The following is a 21,296-nucleotide window of genomic DNA, read 5'->3' on the forward strand; positions in this document are numbered from 1 at the left end:
AATGCTGTTAGCATTCATCTAAGTATCTAATCCCGTTTTTAATCTTCCTAAACCATTTCATTTAAAAATAGCCAGCCATTGTAATTCCGAGTTATCACTCAGAAACTGGTTACATTACTAATGTTCCTTTGTTCTTGTTTTATACAATGGCAGGCACTAAAACAGAAAAAATATTGTAGTAAGAAAAAGTATTGGGTTTAGGGTTTTAAATATTTCAATGAAGGTACATATGGGAAGTTATTTAAAATCCAGACTACAGTACCTAGCCAAATTAGAACAGTTTTGAAAGGTAAGCAAAATGTTTGTTAATCTACACAATGTCCCTTTAGTTATTAATTTTCCTTTATGCATCAATAAATTGCACTAAATGTATATTTTGCCATTCAAGTTAGACTGCTAGAGACTTACAGCAGCTTAACTTTGAAAGATTAGAAGCCAGAACCATTCCACGAGTACCTGACATTTGTGGAAACACAAGAATCATATTAGCAGAGTCTGATCTTTCTGTCCACATTTAATTTTTCAGAAAAAAAGAACATTTAACAAGAGTCTCAGTCTTATTTTTCTATTAGATATTCCGTTGAATCTTTTATGCACAAAAGTAATAATAAATTCATGACAAACAAAAATAGGTATAAGGTTATGATCAAAAACTATGTGGATTTATTTTTTAAACTAAATTAACTCAGAAATCTTTACCTCTTTTAGCAGACATAAGGTCATTTTAAAGAAGCAAACTTTAAAAGAAGGTGCCTATGCTAAATAAGGCAAAAAGTCCAACTTAAATTAATGGAAATTTTGGTTACGCAAGCAGCAAAGAATTGGCAGTAGAAAAAATGTAACCTAATTTCCCTCAAATTTCAGCAGTTCAAAGAGGATCTTTCCTTGCATTCTACACTGTCATTTTTTATAGTTATGATTCATTCCATAGAAAGAAGGGCAAGCCAGAAGGAAACAAAGCAATCACATTACGCATTTACAGCGATGTGAATGGTGACTACTTACTTGACTGAAGATCAGAAAAAGAGTAGAGTTTCTCAGAAGGACATGCTACTGATTGTCCAAGCTATAGAGAAAAAACAAAAATAATGAATGCATGATAATAAGCACTTCTTTCCAAACTACTTTACAATCTTGAATTACTCATTACTGTGAAGTAAACAACAGTAACGGTTGTGACATAAATCTGTTTTGTTGTTCATATCACATTCTATAAACTTCCATAAAATACTAAATTTATTTTTGTTAGGACACTTCCCCAGTAATTTATTCTCTTATCTTTGGCAGTTTGTCTTTAGTAATTTACTTCAGCCCAATGTCTCTTAATAGGGAACAGTCTAGAAGACTAGAGGTCTTCTTTCCCTTCATGTTATTGTAATTAATATAAAGTGGAGGGTATGTGATATATATAAATATCTCTTTAAACGAGTTGCCAAATACATATCCATAACAGTGCACAAAAGAATACACTTGTTTTATACTTCAGTATGAATATTTTTGCTTCAGATTTTACCCATTTCTAAATTTTGGACTAGAAATTAAAACATTAAGACTAGGGCCAACAAAAATACAAAATCCATTGTTGATTTATAAACTCTTAGAAGTAGTTGAAGTAAGCATAGTGATTTAGCCCATGCAGATTAACAGGAAAGCCACCATTATGGAAAATGCAGGACTATGTAGCACAAAAGAGGTGATAATTGGGGAAGCTATCTTGGTAATGGGTAAGGCAAGGTAATGGGTAAGGTAGTTGGGGTCTTTGTCCAAGATAGCTTCCCCAATTATCACCTCTAATACCATTAGCTCACAGACATCTAACTTTCCCCACCTCTAATATCATTAACTCACAGACACTTACCTTCCTTCCCCCCCCCCTCCCCGCATCCCCCTTCTGTTCTGAAATGTGATTTATCCTTTTCATATGTGTTCACTTTTTTTTTTTAATTGTATCCTTTGGTATATATGGTTGTGACTATTTTCTTCCACTATTTGATCTGAGGAAGTGGGTCTGGCCCACGAAAGCTCATCATCTAATAAACCATCTTGTTAGTCTTTAAAGTGCTACATAGTCCTGCATTTTGCTTCAGCTACACCAGACTAACACAGCTACATTTCTATTGCCATTATGGAAAGATTTTAGGCCCAGCATTACCAGGTAAGTTCAGAAAAAACTAACAAAGCCTAATCTAACACGTCCGCAATGCACATTATTGTACACCACAAAAAAGAAAGTCCATCAGCATTCACTTCTGATGCAAATTCATGTATATTCACCTCTACTCAAAGGGGGTTTGATCCCGCTACCACAGAAGTCCATTCCCAAGACTCCCAGCAACTTCAGTGCTGCAAGCTGAAGCGCAGTGATTTTCTTCCCTCTTCATTTCCCAGGGAATGAATTTTGAGACTCAACTACATAGACCCTGTATAAGAGAAACTTCCACGGACTTCAACGCAAGTTACTTTTTTGCAACAGTTTCTCGTGCAGGCCCCTGCAGCTTTATTACATCTATTTTCATATTTCTTGATGCTTCCAGTGTTACTGGGAATTAATCAGTGATTTTGCAATGCAAAATGCACATCTCACTTGGTTTATCCATCCCACAACCTCTGCTTTCTAGACTTTAATTACATTACAAATGTAGAGTGCACAACCAGTTTATGCAGCATAGGATATGGATAAAATGTCACTTACTAGTTTAAAAACAATCCTGCCAACAAGTCTCACTGAATCAGGAGGGAAGTTAGGCTCAATGCTCTTAAGACATTTGCATTCTCGCTTGTGTTCCTGCCAAGCTTCTTTCTGTTATCGTAAAAAACAAAATGCAACACTTTATTTTAGACCAACAAATACACTAATCACATAGATTACAGCAGGAGCAGGGGGAATGGATGTCATGTCACACTCTCTGTCGATAACTGGCTCAAGCCAGAGAACTAATGAATTCATCAGTGGACCAAATTTGCTGATGAATCCTGGTCATGTGCCATATGAGGCTCAACTGCACATACGCTAAGACGGCAACCTAGGCAGCTAATACTGACTAGTATACTTAGGTTACTCAACATGTTCTATAACTTCACAACCATTCCTTCATTGTTGTTAGCAGGCCTTTGACATTCAGCAGCGGGGAAAGCTCTCAGCAGTGCTGTCAAATCTTGCTCTGCTCCATCTGTGATACTTTATGCTCCTCAAGTAATCTGAATGTAAACATATATGCACAGTGCAACACCCTAGAAAAGAATTACATAATCACATAATAGGTTTTTTATAGTGGGTTGGTTTTTTTTTTTATTGTTTCTTTGTTTTCTTTTTGCACTGAACCCTTGCCTCCTTCTGTGCACAATATGAACCCACAAGGGGGCAGAAATCAAGTTGCCCAGGTACCTTATATTCAACTTTTAGTAACTTTTGAGTGCAAGACAATGCATGTGGTACACATGCTATCATTTTCACTTGAACACTCAGTGACTGGGAACACGCAACTTATTTAATATATTTTCTTTATATGATAAATAAATGGAGCCTGATTTTCTTCTCACCTACCAAGTGCTTTTGGGGGGTTTTCTCCAGTACAATTTAATTGGCTCAGTGGAGTTACTCCTGATTTACAGCAACGTGAAACAATCAGGCCAAAGATATTCAATTGTGTTAATGACCTTGTGACCGGGCGTCCAGCCATTCTGTTCTCCAGTCCCTTGTCCCCACCTTTCTGTGCGGCCCTCCATCCCACCCTAAGTCTCCGTGTCCTGAAATCAGCCCCTTTTTGGCTAGTTGCAGTCTGTGATTGGCGTATTCCGACCTGGCACTGCGGCTGGCATGCCCATCAGCAGCTCAGTCTCTAGATGCCCCTCTGCGTAGGTCGGGGAGGTAAGGGGGGCCCGGGCCCACCCCCTCTCACGGGCCCCAGCCCAGCTAAGGACGCAGATTAGGCTTGTAGTCCGGCCCGACTGGCGGGGCTTTCCGCCATAATGCGCCAGTCCACGGGCTAGCCTTTGCCCGCCCTGGGCTACTTCCTTTCCCTGCTTCCGGCCCCCGAGCAGAAGCAATGTCTCCAGTTCGGGACAGTCTCACCTCCCTCAGTCAGAATTCCATGGGCTCCCTCCATCCGTGGCCCGTCTCTCCTCCCCCTGTCACCCTCTACTGCGCTCCTTCCGGGGTTTTTAAATATCTCAGCTGGGCGCCCCGCGTCTACGCTGTGACTCCGCCCCTCTTTGGCATGCCGACGGCAGTAACATCACTCTGCGTCCGCCCACCATCCGCTCCTCCCCCGGGCAGCCACGTCTCTCAGGCGGCTGATCACCATGTGCACGCTCGGTGACCACCGATATTGTGCCGCCTTGGTCGCCACACAGGCGGTGATCAGCGGCCCTCCAGTGTGGGGCGGCTCTGCCCCATCACAGACCTATATATGTACATCATCATTCATGAGTTATGTTAGGTCATTAAATAACTCAGCTTCAAATTAATTGCTTAATTGTTCTCTTCAGTTATTATCTGGCTGATGAAATCCTTGCGAAGAGCCACTAGGAATCAGGCATAAACCTTTTTAAGTTCACAATTTAAAAATTGAGGTTTCTAATAATCATTAGTAGTCAAAGGTGTTTTAAAAACAGGGATGCTAGCTGCTCACAGTTTTAATTACTATCACAATTAAAAGCAGAAGGACCTTGATTTACGTTTGAACCTTTATAAGAACACGTCAATTAACTAGAAGCACTGTGATAGGAAACAAAAGAAATCAAAAGTAAAGTTCTGTTTGAAATCTTGAAGATTGCAAACGTTTATATATGGAGTTATTTTACTCACATGAACAGTCCTATTGAAATCCATGTGGCTACTCATGAGAGTAAAATTGTTTGCGTACAAGTATATGCACGATTGGGTCCTTTATGAGCAATTGACAACTTGCACTAGAATTCAGTGAATAAAAATAAGAGGGTGAAGGAACACTGGTGGAGGAACACTGCAGTGGCAGGGAAAGTAGGGAAGACGTGTGCACATGGAGAGCTGTGGCACTTTAAAATCATGGGAAGCAGGAGCAGCAAGGAGTGTTTAAGCAAGTCACTCACTGTGATGGAAGGTTGGACTGTTTTTTGCATTCCTTTGTTTTTCTTTAGTTACTTTATTCAATCCAGATTTTAATGTTTCATATAAAGTCTGTGTGATGGAATTGGAAATTTTTAAAGCCTGTATACATCTAAAGTCAGCATTCAGAGCCAAGTCTGAATCCACTAGGCTGCTTTGCAGATGTCCGTGTAAAGTGAAAAGGAGAAAAAGAAACAGCTAACAAAAAGACATAACCATTAAAACCAATGTCGGGCTCCACAAGGTAATTTAGTTTCGGACAGAAAGGCAGTAGGAGAAATGAAACAACCAACTGCGAAAAACAATTTCTGTCACGTATCAGCTATCGGCATCAGACCACATGGTATTGGACACAGAAATTGCTCTTCTGCAATCAGCAGTAAAATAGGCAATGATGGGTTGAAATAGGGATGCTATAATACTTGAGAAGAGGTAGTTGTACACTGCCCTTTGGTGAGGTGAGAAAAGTTTTGAAATTCTACACTTGGAGGAATCCCTATCTATCAGTGGATGAGAACAAAGCCTCAGCAGTAGGAATTGATCATAAAGGACAATGAAACTCTTAAGAAACCATCACCCCACACAACTTCTTGCTGTAAAAGACCATCCCAGAAAACAAACATAATGGAGCTGATTCTCGGCTGGTGTAAGCTGACTCACCTATGGACCACTAAGTTCAGAACTTCTCCACCACTATTAAACCTGTATTAAGCAACCAATTCCAGTAAGCCCTTAAGAGATATTTCACTGTATTTTTTGCTTGCAGATTTCCTGCTGCTTGGCTACTTGAATGGTCCGAGAAGGATAGAGTATCAAGAACTGGAAGCAGTAGTTCATGGGTATCTCAACTCATGAGTGGAAAATAAATCTAATTTTGTGTGGGTAATCAGATGTTTATAAACAATATAACACTATGAACACCACCAGGTGGATGATTTTTACTTCTAATAACAAGGTGTCAGTATCAAGGAGCAGTTGTTTTACTTTGGAGTATCTTTCTTATGCCTGCATGAAACAAACTAGTTGCTACTTTTTTCTTCCATATGAAAGACTCATTCTTTCATTTCTTTATTTATAGCTCTACCAAAATGACACCAATTAAACATTGTAATACTGTTAGGTATTACAAGGTATCTGACAAATAAAAGTTAAATATCTACTACTAAGTAGAATTACTTTCATTCTGAAGAAACAAGGTCAAGCTTATAAATATCCAGATATCATTCTGTATAATGTAATTATATTGGCATTTTTATCCTGCTTCAGCTAAAATTGCTCTTTAGAGTCAGCCTTTATCTGTCAAATTTTTTCCTAACATAAATGCTGCATAGGACTTTAGATACATTAACAGTGACATCAATTTGATTAATAGCTTACCCAACCAATAAAGCACTAATGACATGACATATGCAATATCACATGGCATCGTCTGACACAGTCTCCTAATGCTAGAGATGCATTTTCATACTAGAATCATGTTAAGATGTAATCTTTTTCTTTATCATTGCAATTAAAACCAAAACTCATTATAGAGTGAATGAATGTATTTATTCTACTGAAGGAATGCTGGAATGAGGACAGCCATTCAGATTTCAAAGAAATAGGCAAGAATAAGTTGCAACTACACTAACAATGTGATCAACACCACTCATAACACCTTGCCACAAAAAAAGAAGGAAAGGTGAGAGCTGCCGTCTCCCCCTCAACCATTCATTACCTCCCCTGAAGTGATGCAAGTTATATAACCAAGCAAGACCACCGAGATTTATTTCATGATATAGAATCTACCCATAGATCAATATCTAGTAATCCCCAGTGGCTGGATTTGTATCCTGCCCCAGTGGTGGATGAAATCCTTGGCTTCCCAACATGGTGGCTGTATGTAGAAAAAAATCTCTTAAACTGTGCATTTCCTGGCTTTCAGTCAGAGCACTTACACTCTTATATCCAAGATGGGATAGTAATAGCACAAAGCCAGGTTCTGCAACCAAAATCTTAAATTAAAGAAAGTCAAGGGGAGAGAACCTTATCCTCCTGAAGACTCCTCTGCTCCTGCTAGCCTTCCATGGCCTCAGAAACACACTGCCTCGCATAATCTCATGCTCTGCTCAGCTCAAGTCCTGTCTTCTGCTAGTCTCACCAAGGGCTACATTGCAGATTTGGGGGGGGAGGGGGCGACTTGTGCTGTGATGGGGGGTGGGGGTGAGAGAGTGAGAGCATGAGGTAGGAAGCCTGAGGACAGGTGCTTCAGTAGTATTACTGAAGCATGCTCAGTACAAGCCCAACACCAATTGGGGGGGAACCAACTCTACCTGCACATGCACACAGATCTCTACACGCACATGCACACACACACACCCCATCTCTATCCAAGGGCTACTAAGGCACTAGAAAAACTCTACTTTTTTAGCAGACAACTTAGCCATTAGCTGACAGGAGCACTATGTATAATTCCTATATAAAAGAAAGAAAATTAAATAAATATTATATCTACTCAGCTCTCATACTAGCATATTCTGATATCTTGTGGCAAGTCTTTTAGGGGACACTGGTTAGCCTTAAAATTTTAATGTATATTCATACTTTGTTACTAATGCTGTGGAGAGAGACAGACCCCATCAGGATTCCTGGGCTTGCTCTTAGCTCTGGAAGGGGAATGACATCTAGTGGGTCACAGAAGCAGGCAGATACATTTCAGATCTATATAAGAATATTAGAATGCCCAAACTGGGTCAGACCAATGGTCCTTCTAGCCTTGTGTCCTGTCTTCCAACAGCGGCCAATGCCTGGTGCTTCAGAAGGAAGAGGCAACCATCATGATCCATCCCCACTGCCTATTTTGTTGGTTTTAAATCTAATGCCTATACATTTAATTGGGTTACCTTCTTGTGTGCTGTTAAGTGAAGGAATGAATAACATCTCCTCGTTATATTTTTCCATATCATCCATGATTTTCTAGATCTCTACCATATCCTCCAACCCTTAAGTCATTTCTTTTCCAAGATGAAAAGTCTCAGTCTTGTTAATCGCACCTCATATGGAAGCTGTTCCTTACCCCCTAATCATTTCTGTTGCACTTCCTGTACCTTTTCCAAATCCAATACATCCTTTTTAGGTGGGGTGACCATATCTGCCTACAGTAGTGAAGATGTGGGCATACGATATAAATACATTAAAAGCAAGAGGAAGACCAAGGACAGGGTAGGCCCACTGCTTAGTGAGGAGGGAGAAGCAGAAACAGGAAACTTGGAAATGGCGGAGATGCTCAATGACTTCTTTGTTTCGGTCTTCACCGAGAAGTCTGGAGGTGTGCCTAACGTAGTGAATACAAGCAGAGAGAGGGTAAGTTTAGAAGATAGGATACACAAAGAACAAGTTAAAAGTCACTTAGGAAAGTTAGATGTCAGCAAGTCACCAGGTCCTGATGAAATGCATCCCAGGATACTCAAGGAGCTGATAGAAGAGATATCTGAGCCTTTAGCTATGATCTTTGAAAAATCATGGCAGACAGGGGAGATTCCAGAAGACTGGAAAAGGGCAAATATTGTGCCCATCTATAAAAAGGGGAATAAAAACAACCCAGGAAACTATAGACCGGTCAGTTTAACGTCTGTCCCAGGGAAGATAATGGAGCAGGTAATTAAGGAAATCCTATGCAAACACTTGGAAGGTAATAAAGTGATAGGGAATAGCCAGCATGGGTTTGTGAAGAACAAGTCATGCCAAACTAATCTGATAGCTTTCTTTGATAAGATAACGAGCCTTGTGGATAAGGGAGAAGCGGTGGATGTCATATACCTAGACTTTAGTAAGGCATTTGATACGGTCTCGCATGATATTCTTATTGATAAACTAGGCAAATATAACTTAGATAGGGCCACGATAAGGTGGGTGCATAATTGGCTGGATAACCGTAGTCAGAGAGTTGTTGTTAACGGTGCTAAATCCTGCTGGAAAGGGATAACAAGTGGAGTTCCGCAAGGGTCTGTTTTGGGACCCGTACTGTTCAATATCTTCATCTATGATGTAGATATTGGGATAGAGAGTACGCTTATTAAGTTTGCAGATGATACCAAACTGGGTGGGGTTGCAACTTCTTTGGAGGATAGGGACATAATTCAAAATGACCTTAGCAAGTTAGAGAAATGGTCAGAGGTAAACAGGATGAGGTTTAATAAAGAGAAATGCAAAGTGCTCCACTTAGGAAGGAACAATCAGTTCCATACATACAAGATGGGAAGCGACTGTCTAGGAAGGAGCATGGCGGAAAGGGATCTAGGGGTCATAGTGGACCACAAGTTGAATATGAGTCAACAGTGTGATGCTGTTGCAAAAAAAGCAAATATGATTCTAGGTTGTATCAACAGGTGTGTTGTAAGCAAAACTCGTGAAGTCATTCTGCCGCTCTACTCTGCACTAGTTAGGCCTCAGCTGGAGTATTGTGTCTAGTTCTGGGCGCCACATTTCAAGAAAGATGTGGAGAAATTGGAAAGGGTACAGAGAAGAGTGACAAGAATGATTAAAGGTCTAGAGAACATGACCTATGAAGCCAGGCTTCATAAACTGGGCTTGTTTAGTTTGGAAAAAAGAAGATTAAGGGGGGACATGATAGCGGTTTTCAAATATCTAAAAGGGTGTCACAAGGAGGAAGGAGAAAATTTGTTCCTCTTGGTTTCTGAGGACAGGACAAGGAGTAATGGGCTTAAAGTGCAGCAGGGGAGGTTTAGATTGGACATTAGGAAAAAATTCCTAACTGTCAGGGTGGTCAAATATTGGAATAAATTGCCAAGGGAGGTGGTGGAATCTCCCTCTCTGGAGATATTTAAGAACAGGTTAGATAGACATCTGTCAGGGATGGTGTAGGTGGAGCTTGGTCCTGCCTTGAGGGCGGGGGGCTGGACTCGATGACCTCTTGAGGTCCCTTCCAGTCCTATTATTCTATGATTCTATGATGACTTTGTATAGAAGCAATATGGTATTTTGTCTCATCTATTCCTTTCCTAATGATTCCCAATATTCTGTTAGCTTTTTAGTTTTTAGACTGCCACTGCTCCTTGAGCAGATGTTTTAGGGAACTATCCACAAGGATTCCAAGATCTCTTCCTTCAGTGGTAACAGCTATATTAGATCCCCATGAATTTTGTATCTATAGGTAGGATTATATTCATCCATGTGCATTACTTAGCACTTACGAACATTGAATTCCATCTCCCTAGTGTTGCCCAATTTTATGGGATACCTTTGTGACTCTTTGCAGTCAGCTTTGGATTCGTCACTGTTTACCTCCTTTTCCAAGAACATTTATGAGAAGTTTAACAGCAGTGGTCCAAATGCAGATCCCTGCAGCACAACACTCATTCCTACTCTTTCTCCCTCCCACCCCTCCCATCTTTTAAGTGGAGTACCCGGCAATGTTTTCGTGATGACCTAACAATCCTTCAACTGCTAGAATGCCCAGCTTGTTGTTGTTATTAATAACCCTCCCTCTCTCTTTTTATAACAAACTCCCTGCCCCAAAGGCAAAACTGAGAGCAGCTCAAACTCTGTTGCACTTAAGAACTGTCTCTAGAGTCACGACAGGGACTTTAAGAAGATCTGAAGTATGAAATCCAGGGGTTCAAACTTCCCCTTAGCTCCCCATAAATGGCACCCCTGAGTCTCAGGCACCACCCATCCATATCCTCTGACAGCCAGCAGACAAGTCACCAGTGGACATCACTCCCACTCCTTCATGATCACAAATAAGATCATCTCTTTCTCCCGCCACACAGACATATGTAGAAGCCTTGTGTCTCCTTGCCCCATAGTGAAAAGTCTCCATGGGACAAGGTTACATTTGCAGCTCTAACTCTGTAAAGGGCTAGGAATTCCATTAAAATAAAAAACAAAACAAAAAAAAGGTTAGGCCTAAGCTAGTCAAAAGTTTTGCAACAGAACATTTTTTCCTTGGAAAATGTCTGTGTCAGAACTGAAGTTTCTACTGATAAAATGTCAATAGTGGTAATATTTCTTTAGATAAATGTTAAAACGTTTTGTTTTGACACTTTTACACTAGAACATTTTGATTTTGTTTTAAATCAGTTTGTATTATATAAATCAGTTTGCATTATATAAATAAATTTAAAAACTGAAACACAAACAAAATATTTTGAATGATCCAGTACATTTTTTTTTTAAATCTTGCTTTGTGGCAAATGTTGAAATTTGACATTTCCTTCCCATTGAGAATGAAAAAAAAAACATTCAATATTGTAGAATTTCCCACAAACCACAAATTCTGGCTCTTACACAGCTTTTCTTAGGGCTAGCAGAAGACCACTGCCAACTTAACTCCCCAGAGCCTACTAGAATTCATACTGTACCTCCAAAAAATTAATAAAACAAGAAATATTTTATTTTGTACACTTAAATTAGGATGATACTTCATATTAGTTATTATTAGTTTACTAAACTGAATTATATGTTTTTCATGTGTTACTTTTTTTGTTGTGAAGTGTCAAACACTTTAGACATTTCCAACTTGAGAAAAGCTCATTGTCTTTGTTGAAATTACTTCCAATTTCCTACACAACAAGCAACGTGGTTGGCCTAGGTGATCTGATCATTTTTGTCAATTTTAGAGAGCACACGGTGCTCAGTTTTTATCTGAAACAACTGTAGCCTTTACTGCATTACAGTGAATGGTCCAGAAACTGAGACTTCCTAAACCACACTGTTAAGTGCTTACTAATGTGGGATAATTTTTCTATCCATCAAAAATTCATCAAATCATTCCACAACTAAGCATAAAATGTAAACCCAAGCACATGATTCACATTTATAAAAAAAAAAACTGTAATTATCAACCCAAAATAAAGTAATTCTCTACTAACACAGGGGGATTTTTGAAGTGTGCAAACTGCAGTTGCTTCAGTGTCCAGCTGTTTATTCTGCTCAGCAATTAGTACAATTAGAAGTGCACATATTAATGAATCACATGAAATCTAGCAGCGGTGAAGAAAAGCCTGCTGCCTTTGGTCTGCTGATGGAAACATTACTTAAACAATGTACTACTCCTGTTTGGTAGCCATTTTAAGTAGAATCATCACAAGAATCACTGCAGTTCAGAACAGCCACAAAAAGGCTAGCAAGACATTCCCCACAGATCTAATTGTGAGTCTGTTTATCTAGACCATTGTTTCTCAACCAGTGGTCCGAGTACCCTTAGGGGTACTTGAGAGAAGTCTGGGGGGGTACGTTAAGACAACTGAAATTTGGAGAAAACTGAATTTTTGTTTTAAGTTTTACATCATTTTATTACTTCTGTACTTTTTACACCCAAATATTTTATTGCCTACCCAGCTACAATTAAGTTGTTTAAACAAATGTGTAGCAATGGTAAAAAAAAAATCGTGTGTGTCTTAAAACTATAGGTACTGGGGGTACTTGTAATTTTTTTTTTAAAAGGGGGTACTTGTAATTTTATTTTTTAATGGGTACTTTATTAAAAAAAGGTTGACACGCACTGATCAGACAGCCCGCCTCAAATGGAATGAAGATCCATGACTACACAAACGTATTAATAAACTTCCATTTGTGGGGACAGAGGTTGGCTAAAGGAACTGCCTTCTTCCAGATTTCCATGACTGCCAAATAATGCTAAGTACAATATTAAATACTATACTGTACTTCTAAGCCAAAATAAGCATATTCTCAATGTCTTTTCAAGAAAAAAAGTTCCAGTCTTCTACATTGTATCCGTGACAATTTTCATTTTGCAGCTATTTTCCCATTATCTTCCACAGTAAATGTAAGTATGGCATTATCAATGCTAGAGTAAACACCTAATATGTTGCGCACACATTTTCTGTATAATGCATCAAAGTGACATACCAACCTATCTTCCCACGCCATATATTGTAACACCATAATGGATTTTTTTTTTTTTTGAGTATCAAAGGAAAGTGGTTAAGTTATAAAAAGTTTGTTCATAAAAGTATATTAAATATTTGATCAAGAAAAGATGTTTGGAAGGTCACAGACCAGTTAAAAAAAGCTTTCAGACTTGTAGAAATAACAATCTGCTAGCTAAATTTAAACACAGGCCCTCAAAGACCTTCTTTCAGTAGGTTGTATCTGACAGTCCAAACTTTTTTCTGTTTTTTTCTTCAAAAAAAATTAACACAAAGGTAGAAAACACACAAAGTAAGTCTGATGCGCAATAATTCATAATCTGACCCTTTTTGATTTTGGCATTGCCTCACAGAAAGACTGGGTGACATGGTAACTCTGACTCAGTTTCCCCTCTTTGTCGGCTTGCCTACCTGCTAGTATGCTTGTTGATTTCTTGCTATGACTTGAGCCCTTTGGCCAAGTCTCTGACTGTCTTTTTTCCCCTCTTGGGATGTTAAGAGTCCAATACTTCCAGAGGCTAGTGGCTCTACAACTTCTTGGCCCTTTTATTAATGATGCCACTAGTTCAAGGGCTTAATGAACCCTGAGCTTGATACAGAAACCCAGGCTCAACCATTTATCTTGGGTTCCAGGCTAGAGAGCCTGTGCAAAAATGGTTGGTAAGAAACTATTCCAAACCACTTTTTTTTCCTGGACTAGTACCTATATAGTGCATGGCTGTTACTCAGGGTAACTCTGTGGTCCTGTCCCCCCATAGCCTGGGAAGCTTCTCACCAGCCCATGGCTGAAGTTTCATGATCTCAGTGGTTCCTCAGCATCTCTAGCAGGCACCCTGCCCTTCTGCTCTGCAAACCTTTTATCCCTGCAGCTTTTGTGAGTCCCCAAATCTATTCCAGCTGGGCAGACAGGCAGTCTTATTAACCCTTTAGCAGATGAGCAGCACAGGGTGTGTATACCCCAGCCAGACCCATAATGCCAAAATAGCATGGGCCTTTTCTCCTCCACCTTCAATCTTGGGAAGTCTTTTGACTTATGCAACCACTACTATTCTGATTTCAGGGAATTTTCAATTTCAGGGACTTTCAAGTCTAAATGACAATACAATGACAATACAAGGTAAAAGGCCATGGAAAACCATGTTTTGTTTTGTTTGTTTTATTGACTAAAAAAAGGGGGGGGGGAATAAAACTCAGTCAAGAGTTAGCCTTAGGTCTATAGCCATAATTTTTAAAAAAAGCATACACAAACCTACATGAAAGAAATTGGCATACAAATTCAAAAGGCTTGAAGTCAATGTGAGGTGTGGATAATTCAAAAGTCAGGCCTCTTATTTAAATTTATTTAAAACATTCAGTTTTGAAAGTGTTATTAGCCCACATAAATGAGAGGAAAAGAAGCTGTGAGTGAGTTATACATGAACATTATTTCTACATTAGTTATATTAGTTAGGTAAATTAAAAAGCATTAAGCAAAAGCAGCAATGGGAAGGGGGGGGGTATGCGCGTGATTGTTAATGACATGTTGACTTAATGATTGCATAGATATCAAGGGACTATTAGCAGGTAATGGGTACACAGCAAATGTAGTAAAAACACCACAACTAAAGGGTTAATTTTTGTCTTTAGTAGCTTGTAATTATTATGATCTTTACCTGACAACGCGTATCACAGTATCTGGCAACTTTGCACTGAGAGCATCTAAGCAACCGTTCATTCCTGTAAGAAACATATTGTATGAGTTACATAGAAAAATAAAAATATTTCTAAATATCTGAAGGAAAAAGGAGGCACAAAAAAGAAAAAAACTGATTGATAAACATTTTATTTTTTTATACAAAGTCAAGGCAAAAACCTAAGGGTTAAATTCTGGATTTCCTTTCTCATATTTTAATTTATTTTACTGAGTCAACAGGGCTGCTTCTGTGTTTACAGTAAGATTATCAGTGTCCATTAGACTGAACAAGAGCCTCCCAACTCTCCAATGAGATGATAAAACAAAAATCATTTGTTTTCTTGCTTTGCTACCATACTGTCCAGGAAATAAATTCTGCGTTTAATGCAGCAGAATCTCAGATTATAGTGCCACACAGCTGGAAGTTGTCCTCTTTGTAACCCAGAAACATAATAATAAGTTGCAGTGCAGAATTCAAGACCCAGACATTGTACATTACCTGTCTTAACCAAGATTCTTGCTGTGAATATATAATTGTGACACTGAGTTATTCGCAATGTAAAAGCTGACCTGGAAGTAGACACCAATGCCTTAAAAAAGACAACCTGTGATTGGGAAACAATGTGACTAATGTAAAAACTTCATCAGAAAAAGACTATTGGGGACGAAAGGGGAGAAATGAGAAGTTTGAACCAGATACGCATATGAACATTTCAATTACGATTCCGCAAAGTGCCTCCTAGATTAAGTGAGATTCCCTACAGCTGTCTTTAACTTAAGTCATATGACAAGCTGACAATTTCATTTGGGGAGAAACTATAATTTACTAATAAGAGTGTTGTACATTATTAGATGGTGTGAGGAAATATTTAGCATGCAATTATGCAGAAAATGAATCAAATTTACATGTCATAAATCGAATTCTGCTCTCAGCTGCACTGGCTTTAGGATATGCATTACTGCTCATTCTTTCTGGTTTCTTAGCTGTCACAGCACTAGCAAAGAGCCCAAAGGTTTTAAATGTATATTTGAATCCATGTCTGGGGACAATCCAAAGCTACAATCCAGTGCTGGAAACCTACAGACTCAACTGTATAAAGCTCTCATTTCTAGGACCCCTAAATATCAGAACTCATAAGTCACTGATTAAGAATTGAATATTTCTCATTCAGATTTGGCCCTCTCACCAGTATAATCTAGGGGGAAAGAATTAAACATTTTGGGGTCGGTTATTAAGAAAAAGGACAAAATGATTGCTCTTTGGAGGTGCCCAGATATCTGAATGTCAGAAATAGCCCAGATGGAGATAATGGATCTGCACACACATGCCCAAAATTATCTCCATCTGGCATATTTCTGAGACACATTGTGTAATACTGATGAACATGGTCTATCAGGGATACAGGATAATCTTCATGAAATCCACCTTTTACTCCTAAAATGGGGCAAATCCTCCCTATTTATTTGAATTACATACATTAATGAGATCTTTTCTCCAGATCTTCCAAATCAAGGGCTGCACACGCTACAAAAAGTTCTATTTCCTGGCTTATCAACATGTTAACTTGGAAGTCAGCCATATACAGCAGATTTACCATACTCAATGCTACCTATTAAAAAATGTGCACAGTAACATGGATTGATTTGGAAAAGTAGAGATCTACAAACATCATATTCTATATAGTCATATAAAATTCTTGAGAATGGAAAAAATCAACAAAGAGACAAATTGTTCTGCGTTGTTGCATCATTACACAGCTTTGCAGGAATAGAAGATGATCACAGAGCCGTTAGGTCTTCCTTTATTTGGATTACAGAAATAAGGAACTTTGTTTACAAAGTGTTCTATGTCAATTTGTAACAGCTTCTATTGAACCGCTCTCTTTAACCAGTCAAATAATATTGTCTGACAGCATGATCAGGCAAACATTTTCTAAAGACGTAGGTTTCATTCTAGTCATGCAAGTTCTACTGGGGGCTATTTAACCCAAATTGCTGTGCATCATCTGAAAATTAACTCCTAGTTCAACCAGGTGCTGGAGGATTGAGCAAAGGAAGCTTAGGGCACACCTTCTACCCTGGAATAAATTTCGCCCTAACAGAATGATGATGAACAAGGATTTACATTAGGCAACATGTCTATAGCTATGACAGCTGAAGTGAAAAAAGGTCTTAAAGTAGCAAAAAGTAATACGCAAATTCATTGCCTACAGCAAACATGACCTTCAAGAGCCATGATTTCTATGGCCACATCTCCAATTACCAGAGGATTGATGCTCTGGCAATCGAACTGCCAGGGTTTGATTTAGCAGGTCTAGTAAAGACCACTAAATTGAACACTGAGGGTGCCTTCGTCAGAGCTAGTGTTCCTCGCTGTGGAGACGGTGCCAAGCTCAGCTTAAAATATGTCAATTCCAGCTGACTTTCCAGGTGAAGCATAGACCTGGCCTATGAATGCACTGCCTGGCAATTTGAGAACTTTCTAATCCGATCCATATATTAGGTCTTGCATCTGAACCATTTATCTCAGTGCTGTATTGTATGACCTTTCCATACGGTTACATTACCTTCTTTCAGTGTTTTATTTTCTTCCGGAAAGATGCTAAGACTTGCTTAAGTAACTGAAGTTGAGTACAACAAATATTTTATTCTGCCACTTGAAAAACATACATAATTTGGGCTTAACTTTGCAAGGTGCTGAGCTTCTTCAGCTCCCATTGAAGCCAATGGGAGACAACAGTATTCAACACTTGGCATATTTGGATCCTTTGTTACTAAAATTTAACACTGAAGCGATAAAGATACAGAAAATCATTTCAAGTTTCTTTCCAACACTGACACTAGCAGCCAAAGTATTTGAAGAATCTGACCCCCTGCTGGCACTGTATAATGAACTAAGTATCCATTCATCATCTTCCCCTCTACACCAGTCCACCAAATAAAGAGATGTAGGAAGTTTGGTGCAGCTGTACGTACCAACAAAACTGTTGCATTTTACTTCTCTCCCCTATTCCCTCCGAAATTTCCATCTGCAGGATTTATGGCAATAAATATTATGACATAGAAGTAAACAGTACAATTTCAAGTATGTAATATGAATGTGAAAAAAAAATCAATAATAAAAATTCCTACAGGATTTACGTAATTGGACATATTAAAAAGACACAAAGTGATGACAATTTGCATAATTTCTACCTATCACAATCAACTCTATATTATCAAGGAAGCTGAAAAATACTTCTAAAATTATTATCATATACATTTTTATTAGTTTTGATATCAGCAAAAATATAAACTGTTACATTCATTCGGTCAGATCCTGCTTACCTTACCTACATGACTAGTCTCATTGGTGTTAACTCCTGTGCAGTGTACGTAGGATTTTATAGAATCACAGAATACTAGGGCTGGAAGAGACCTCAAGAGGTCTTCGAGTCCAGCCCCCTGCCAACACAGGACCAACCCTAACTAATCATCCCTGCCAGGACTTTGTCAAGCCGGGACTTAACCTCTAGAGATGGAGATTCCACCACCTCCCTGGGTAGCCCATTCCAGTGCTTCAGCACCCTCCTAATGAAATAGTTTTTCCTAATATCCAACCTAGACCTCCCCTACTGTAACTTGAGACCATTGCTCCTTGTTCTGCCATCTGCCACTACTGAGAACAGCCTCTCTCCATCCTCTCTGGAATCTCCCTTCAGGAAGTTGAAGGCTGCATTCCCCTTCACTCTTCTCTTCTTCAGACTAAATAAACTCAAATCCCTCAGCCTCTCATCATGTGCTCCAGCCTCCTAATCATTTTGGTTGCCCTCCGCTGGACTCTCTCCAGTGCGTCCACATCCTTACTATAATGGGGGGGAGGGCCCAGAACTGGTCACAATACTCCAGATGTGGCCTCACCAGTGCTGAATAAAGGGGGAAAATTACTTCTCTAGATCTGCTGGAAATGCTCCTCCTAATGCAACCTAATATGCCATTAGCCTTCTTGGCTACAAGGACACACTGTTCACTCATACCCAGCTTCTCATCCACTATAATTCCCCGGTCCTTTTCTGCACAACTGCTACTTAGCCAGTCCATCCCCAGCCTGTAACAATGTTTGGGATTCTTCCACCCCAAGTGCAGGACTCTGCACTTGTCCTTGCTGAACCACATCAGATTTCTTTTGGCCCAATCCTCTAATTTGTCTAGGTCACTGTGGACCCTCCAATCTACCTCTCCCACTAACTCAGTGTCATCCCCAAACTTGCTGAGGTGCAATCCATTCCCCCACCCAGGTCATTAATAAAGATGTTGAACAAAACCAGTCCTAGAGCCAATCCTTGGGGCCCTCTGTTTGAACCCGACCGCCAACCAACATCGAGCCGTTGATCACCACCCATTGGGCCTCACAATTTAGCCAGCTTTCTATCCATCTTGTAGTCCATTTATCCACCCATACTTCCTTAACATGCTGGCAAAAATATCGTGGGAGACCATATCAAAAGCTTTGCTAAAGTCAAGGTATATCACATCCACTGACTTCCCCATGTCCACAGAGCCAGTTGCCTCATCACAGAAACTAATCAGATTGGTCAGGCATGACTTGCCCTTGGTGAATCCATGTTGGCTAATCCTGATCATATCCCCCTCTTTCAAGTGCTTCAAAATGGATTCCTCGAGGAGCCCCTTCATGATTTTTCTAAGGACTGAGGTAAGGGTGACTGGTCTGTAATCTCCTGGAGTGTCATCCTTCCCTTTTTTAAAGATGGGCACTACATTTGCCTTTTTCCAGTCATCCGGGATCTCTCCTGATCTCCATGAGTTTTCAAAGAAAATGGCCAACGGCTCTGCAATGACGTTTGACAACTCTCTCAGTACTCTTGGATGCATTAAATCCAGACCCATGGATTTGTGCATGTCTAGCTTTTCTAAATAGTTCTTAACCTGTTCCTTCTTCACCGAAGCTGCCCATCTCCTTCCCATACTGCGTTGCCTAGCACAGTACTCTGGAAGCTGACCTTGTCTGTGAAGACAGAGGCAAAAAAAAGCATTGAGTACTTCAGCTTTTCCCCACATCATCTGTCACTAGGTTACCTCCCTCATCCAGTAAGGGCCCCACACCCTCTCTGATCACCCTCTTATTGCTAACGTGTCTGTAGAAACCTTTGTTACCCTTCGCATCCCTTGCTAGCTGCAATTCCAATTGTGTTTTTGCCTTCCTGATAACTCCCCTACATTCTCAAGCAATATATTTATACTCCTCCCTAGTCATCTGTCCAAGTTTCCCACTTCTTTATAAGCTTCCTTTTGGTGTTTAAGCTCACCACAGATTTCCCTGGTGAGCCAATCTAGTCACCTACCATATTTGCTTTACTTACTGAACATCAAGATGGTTGGTTCCTGTGCCTTCAATAAGGCTTCCTTAAAATACTGCCAGCTCTCCTGGACTCCTTTCCTCTTCATGTTAACACCCCAGGGGATCCTGCCCAACAGTCCAGGATGTGTATTTTGCTGCTCTCCTTTTTTCCTTTTGTCAGAACTCTGAAATCTACCATCTCATGATCACTGATGCCCAGGTTGCCACCCACATCTAATTCCCCTACTAGTTCCTCCCTATTTGCGAGCAGCAGGTCAAGCTGCACATGGCACCTGGTCTGTTCCTTCAGCACTTGTTTCTGAATACACTGGGCCAGTACAACAGTTTCTATCATCACTCAAAGGATTTCCTATTTTCTCAGTACAAAGAACAGGGAAAGGAAATATAGTAATTTCAGAAATATTACTGGAAGGGCTCCTACTTAAACAAGCAAAATACATAGCTTCAGGTTCATGGAAGTATTTGTTTTCATTTACTTTAAAACAAAAATCCTCAAAGCACTGAAATGAAATACTCTAGACACATCCAAAAGATGGAAAAGGGAATTGCATTTGAAAAGCCATTTTCTTGGAGGAAGGACAATTAATAAAAATGTTTTTTTACTGTCAAGTCTTGGTTGTGCCATACAGATCCAGTGGAGTAGGGAGAGGATGCAGCTAGGGATGTAAGCAACTAGTTGAGTAGTCAACTACCCAATAAGCATAAGCTTATCGACTTAATGACTACTCATTTCCCCCGCCCCTTGCTGCCTCTGTATCAGGGGCAGCAAAGTTGGGGGAGACAGCACCATCTCCACAGTGCAAGGGGGGGCAAAGCCGCAGGGAGCTACCTCTGAACAGTCCCGGCATGCGCTGCCCCCAGGAGCTACCGTGGAATAACCCACCGCCATGGGTTACTACATTTCACTTACACTTTTACATTTGTACTTTTACTACATTTAAAGTGCAAAGCCATAGTGGAAGCATTCCCCCCCTTATGGACTAATTGAGCAGTCGATGGAAATTCCATCGACTACTCGATTAGTCAATTAACCGATAGTTAACATCCCTAGGTGCAGCCTAGCAGAAGCACCCAGACACAGTGTACCTCAATTAAGCAGCTCTTCAGAGTATACTGGAACTGCAGTAGTGCCCCTTGGAGAACTAAAGCATGTATCTCCAGGGCTAGCTATCAAAGGTGGAACATAGGCCCATGGCCCTGCCTGCTACATATTTTTCTTTTTCTTTTTCTTTTTTTTTTTTTTTTGCTGGGGTGCGGGGGAGGCAGGAGAAAGTAGAGGGGAGTGAT

At 39.9% G+C, this 21,296-nt stretch overlaps 1 protein-coding gene across 2 annotated transcripts in view; it reads right to left on the reverse strand.

Moving 5' to 3' along the window:
• The window catches only part of SMYD3 (SET and MYND domain containing 3), a 612,222-nt gene that overhangs the window by 517,617 nt on the left and 73,309 nt on the right, over positions 1-21,296 (reverse strand). For both annotated transcript variants that reach the window (XM_075924904.1, XM_075924902.1), the window contains exons 2-4: positions 14,631-14,694; positions 2,693-2,800; positions 1,006-1,066 (exon numbers count right to left, since the gene is read on the reverse strand). In XM_075924904.1, the coding sequence (XP_075781019.1) occupies positions 1,006-1,066; positions 2,693-2,800; positions 14,631-14,694 (233 nt within the window). The remainder of the gene's footprint in view (positions 1-1,005; positions 1,067-2,692; positions 2,801-14,630; positions 14,695-21,296) is intronic.

Source organism: Pelodiscus sinensis, chromosome 3 (genome assembly GCF_049634645.1).
Source record: "Pelodiscus sinensis isolate JC-2024 chromosome 3, ASM4963464v1, whole genome shotgun sequence".
In the NCBI taxonomy this organism is placed as follows: Eukaryota; Metazoa; Chordata; order Testudines; family Trionychidae; genus Pelodiscus; species Pelodiscus sinensis.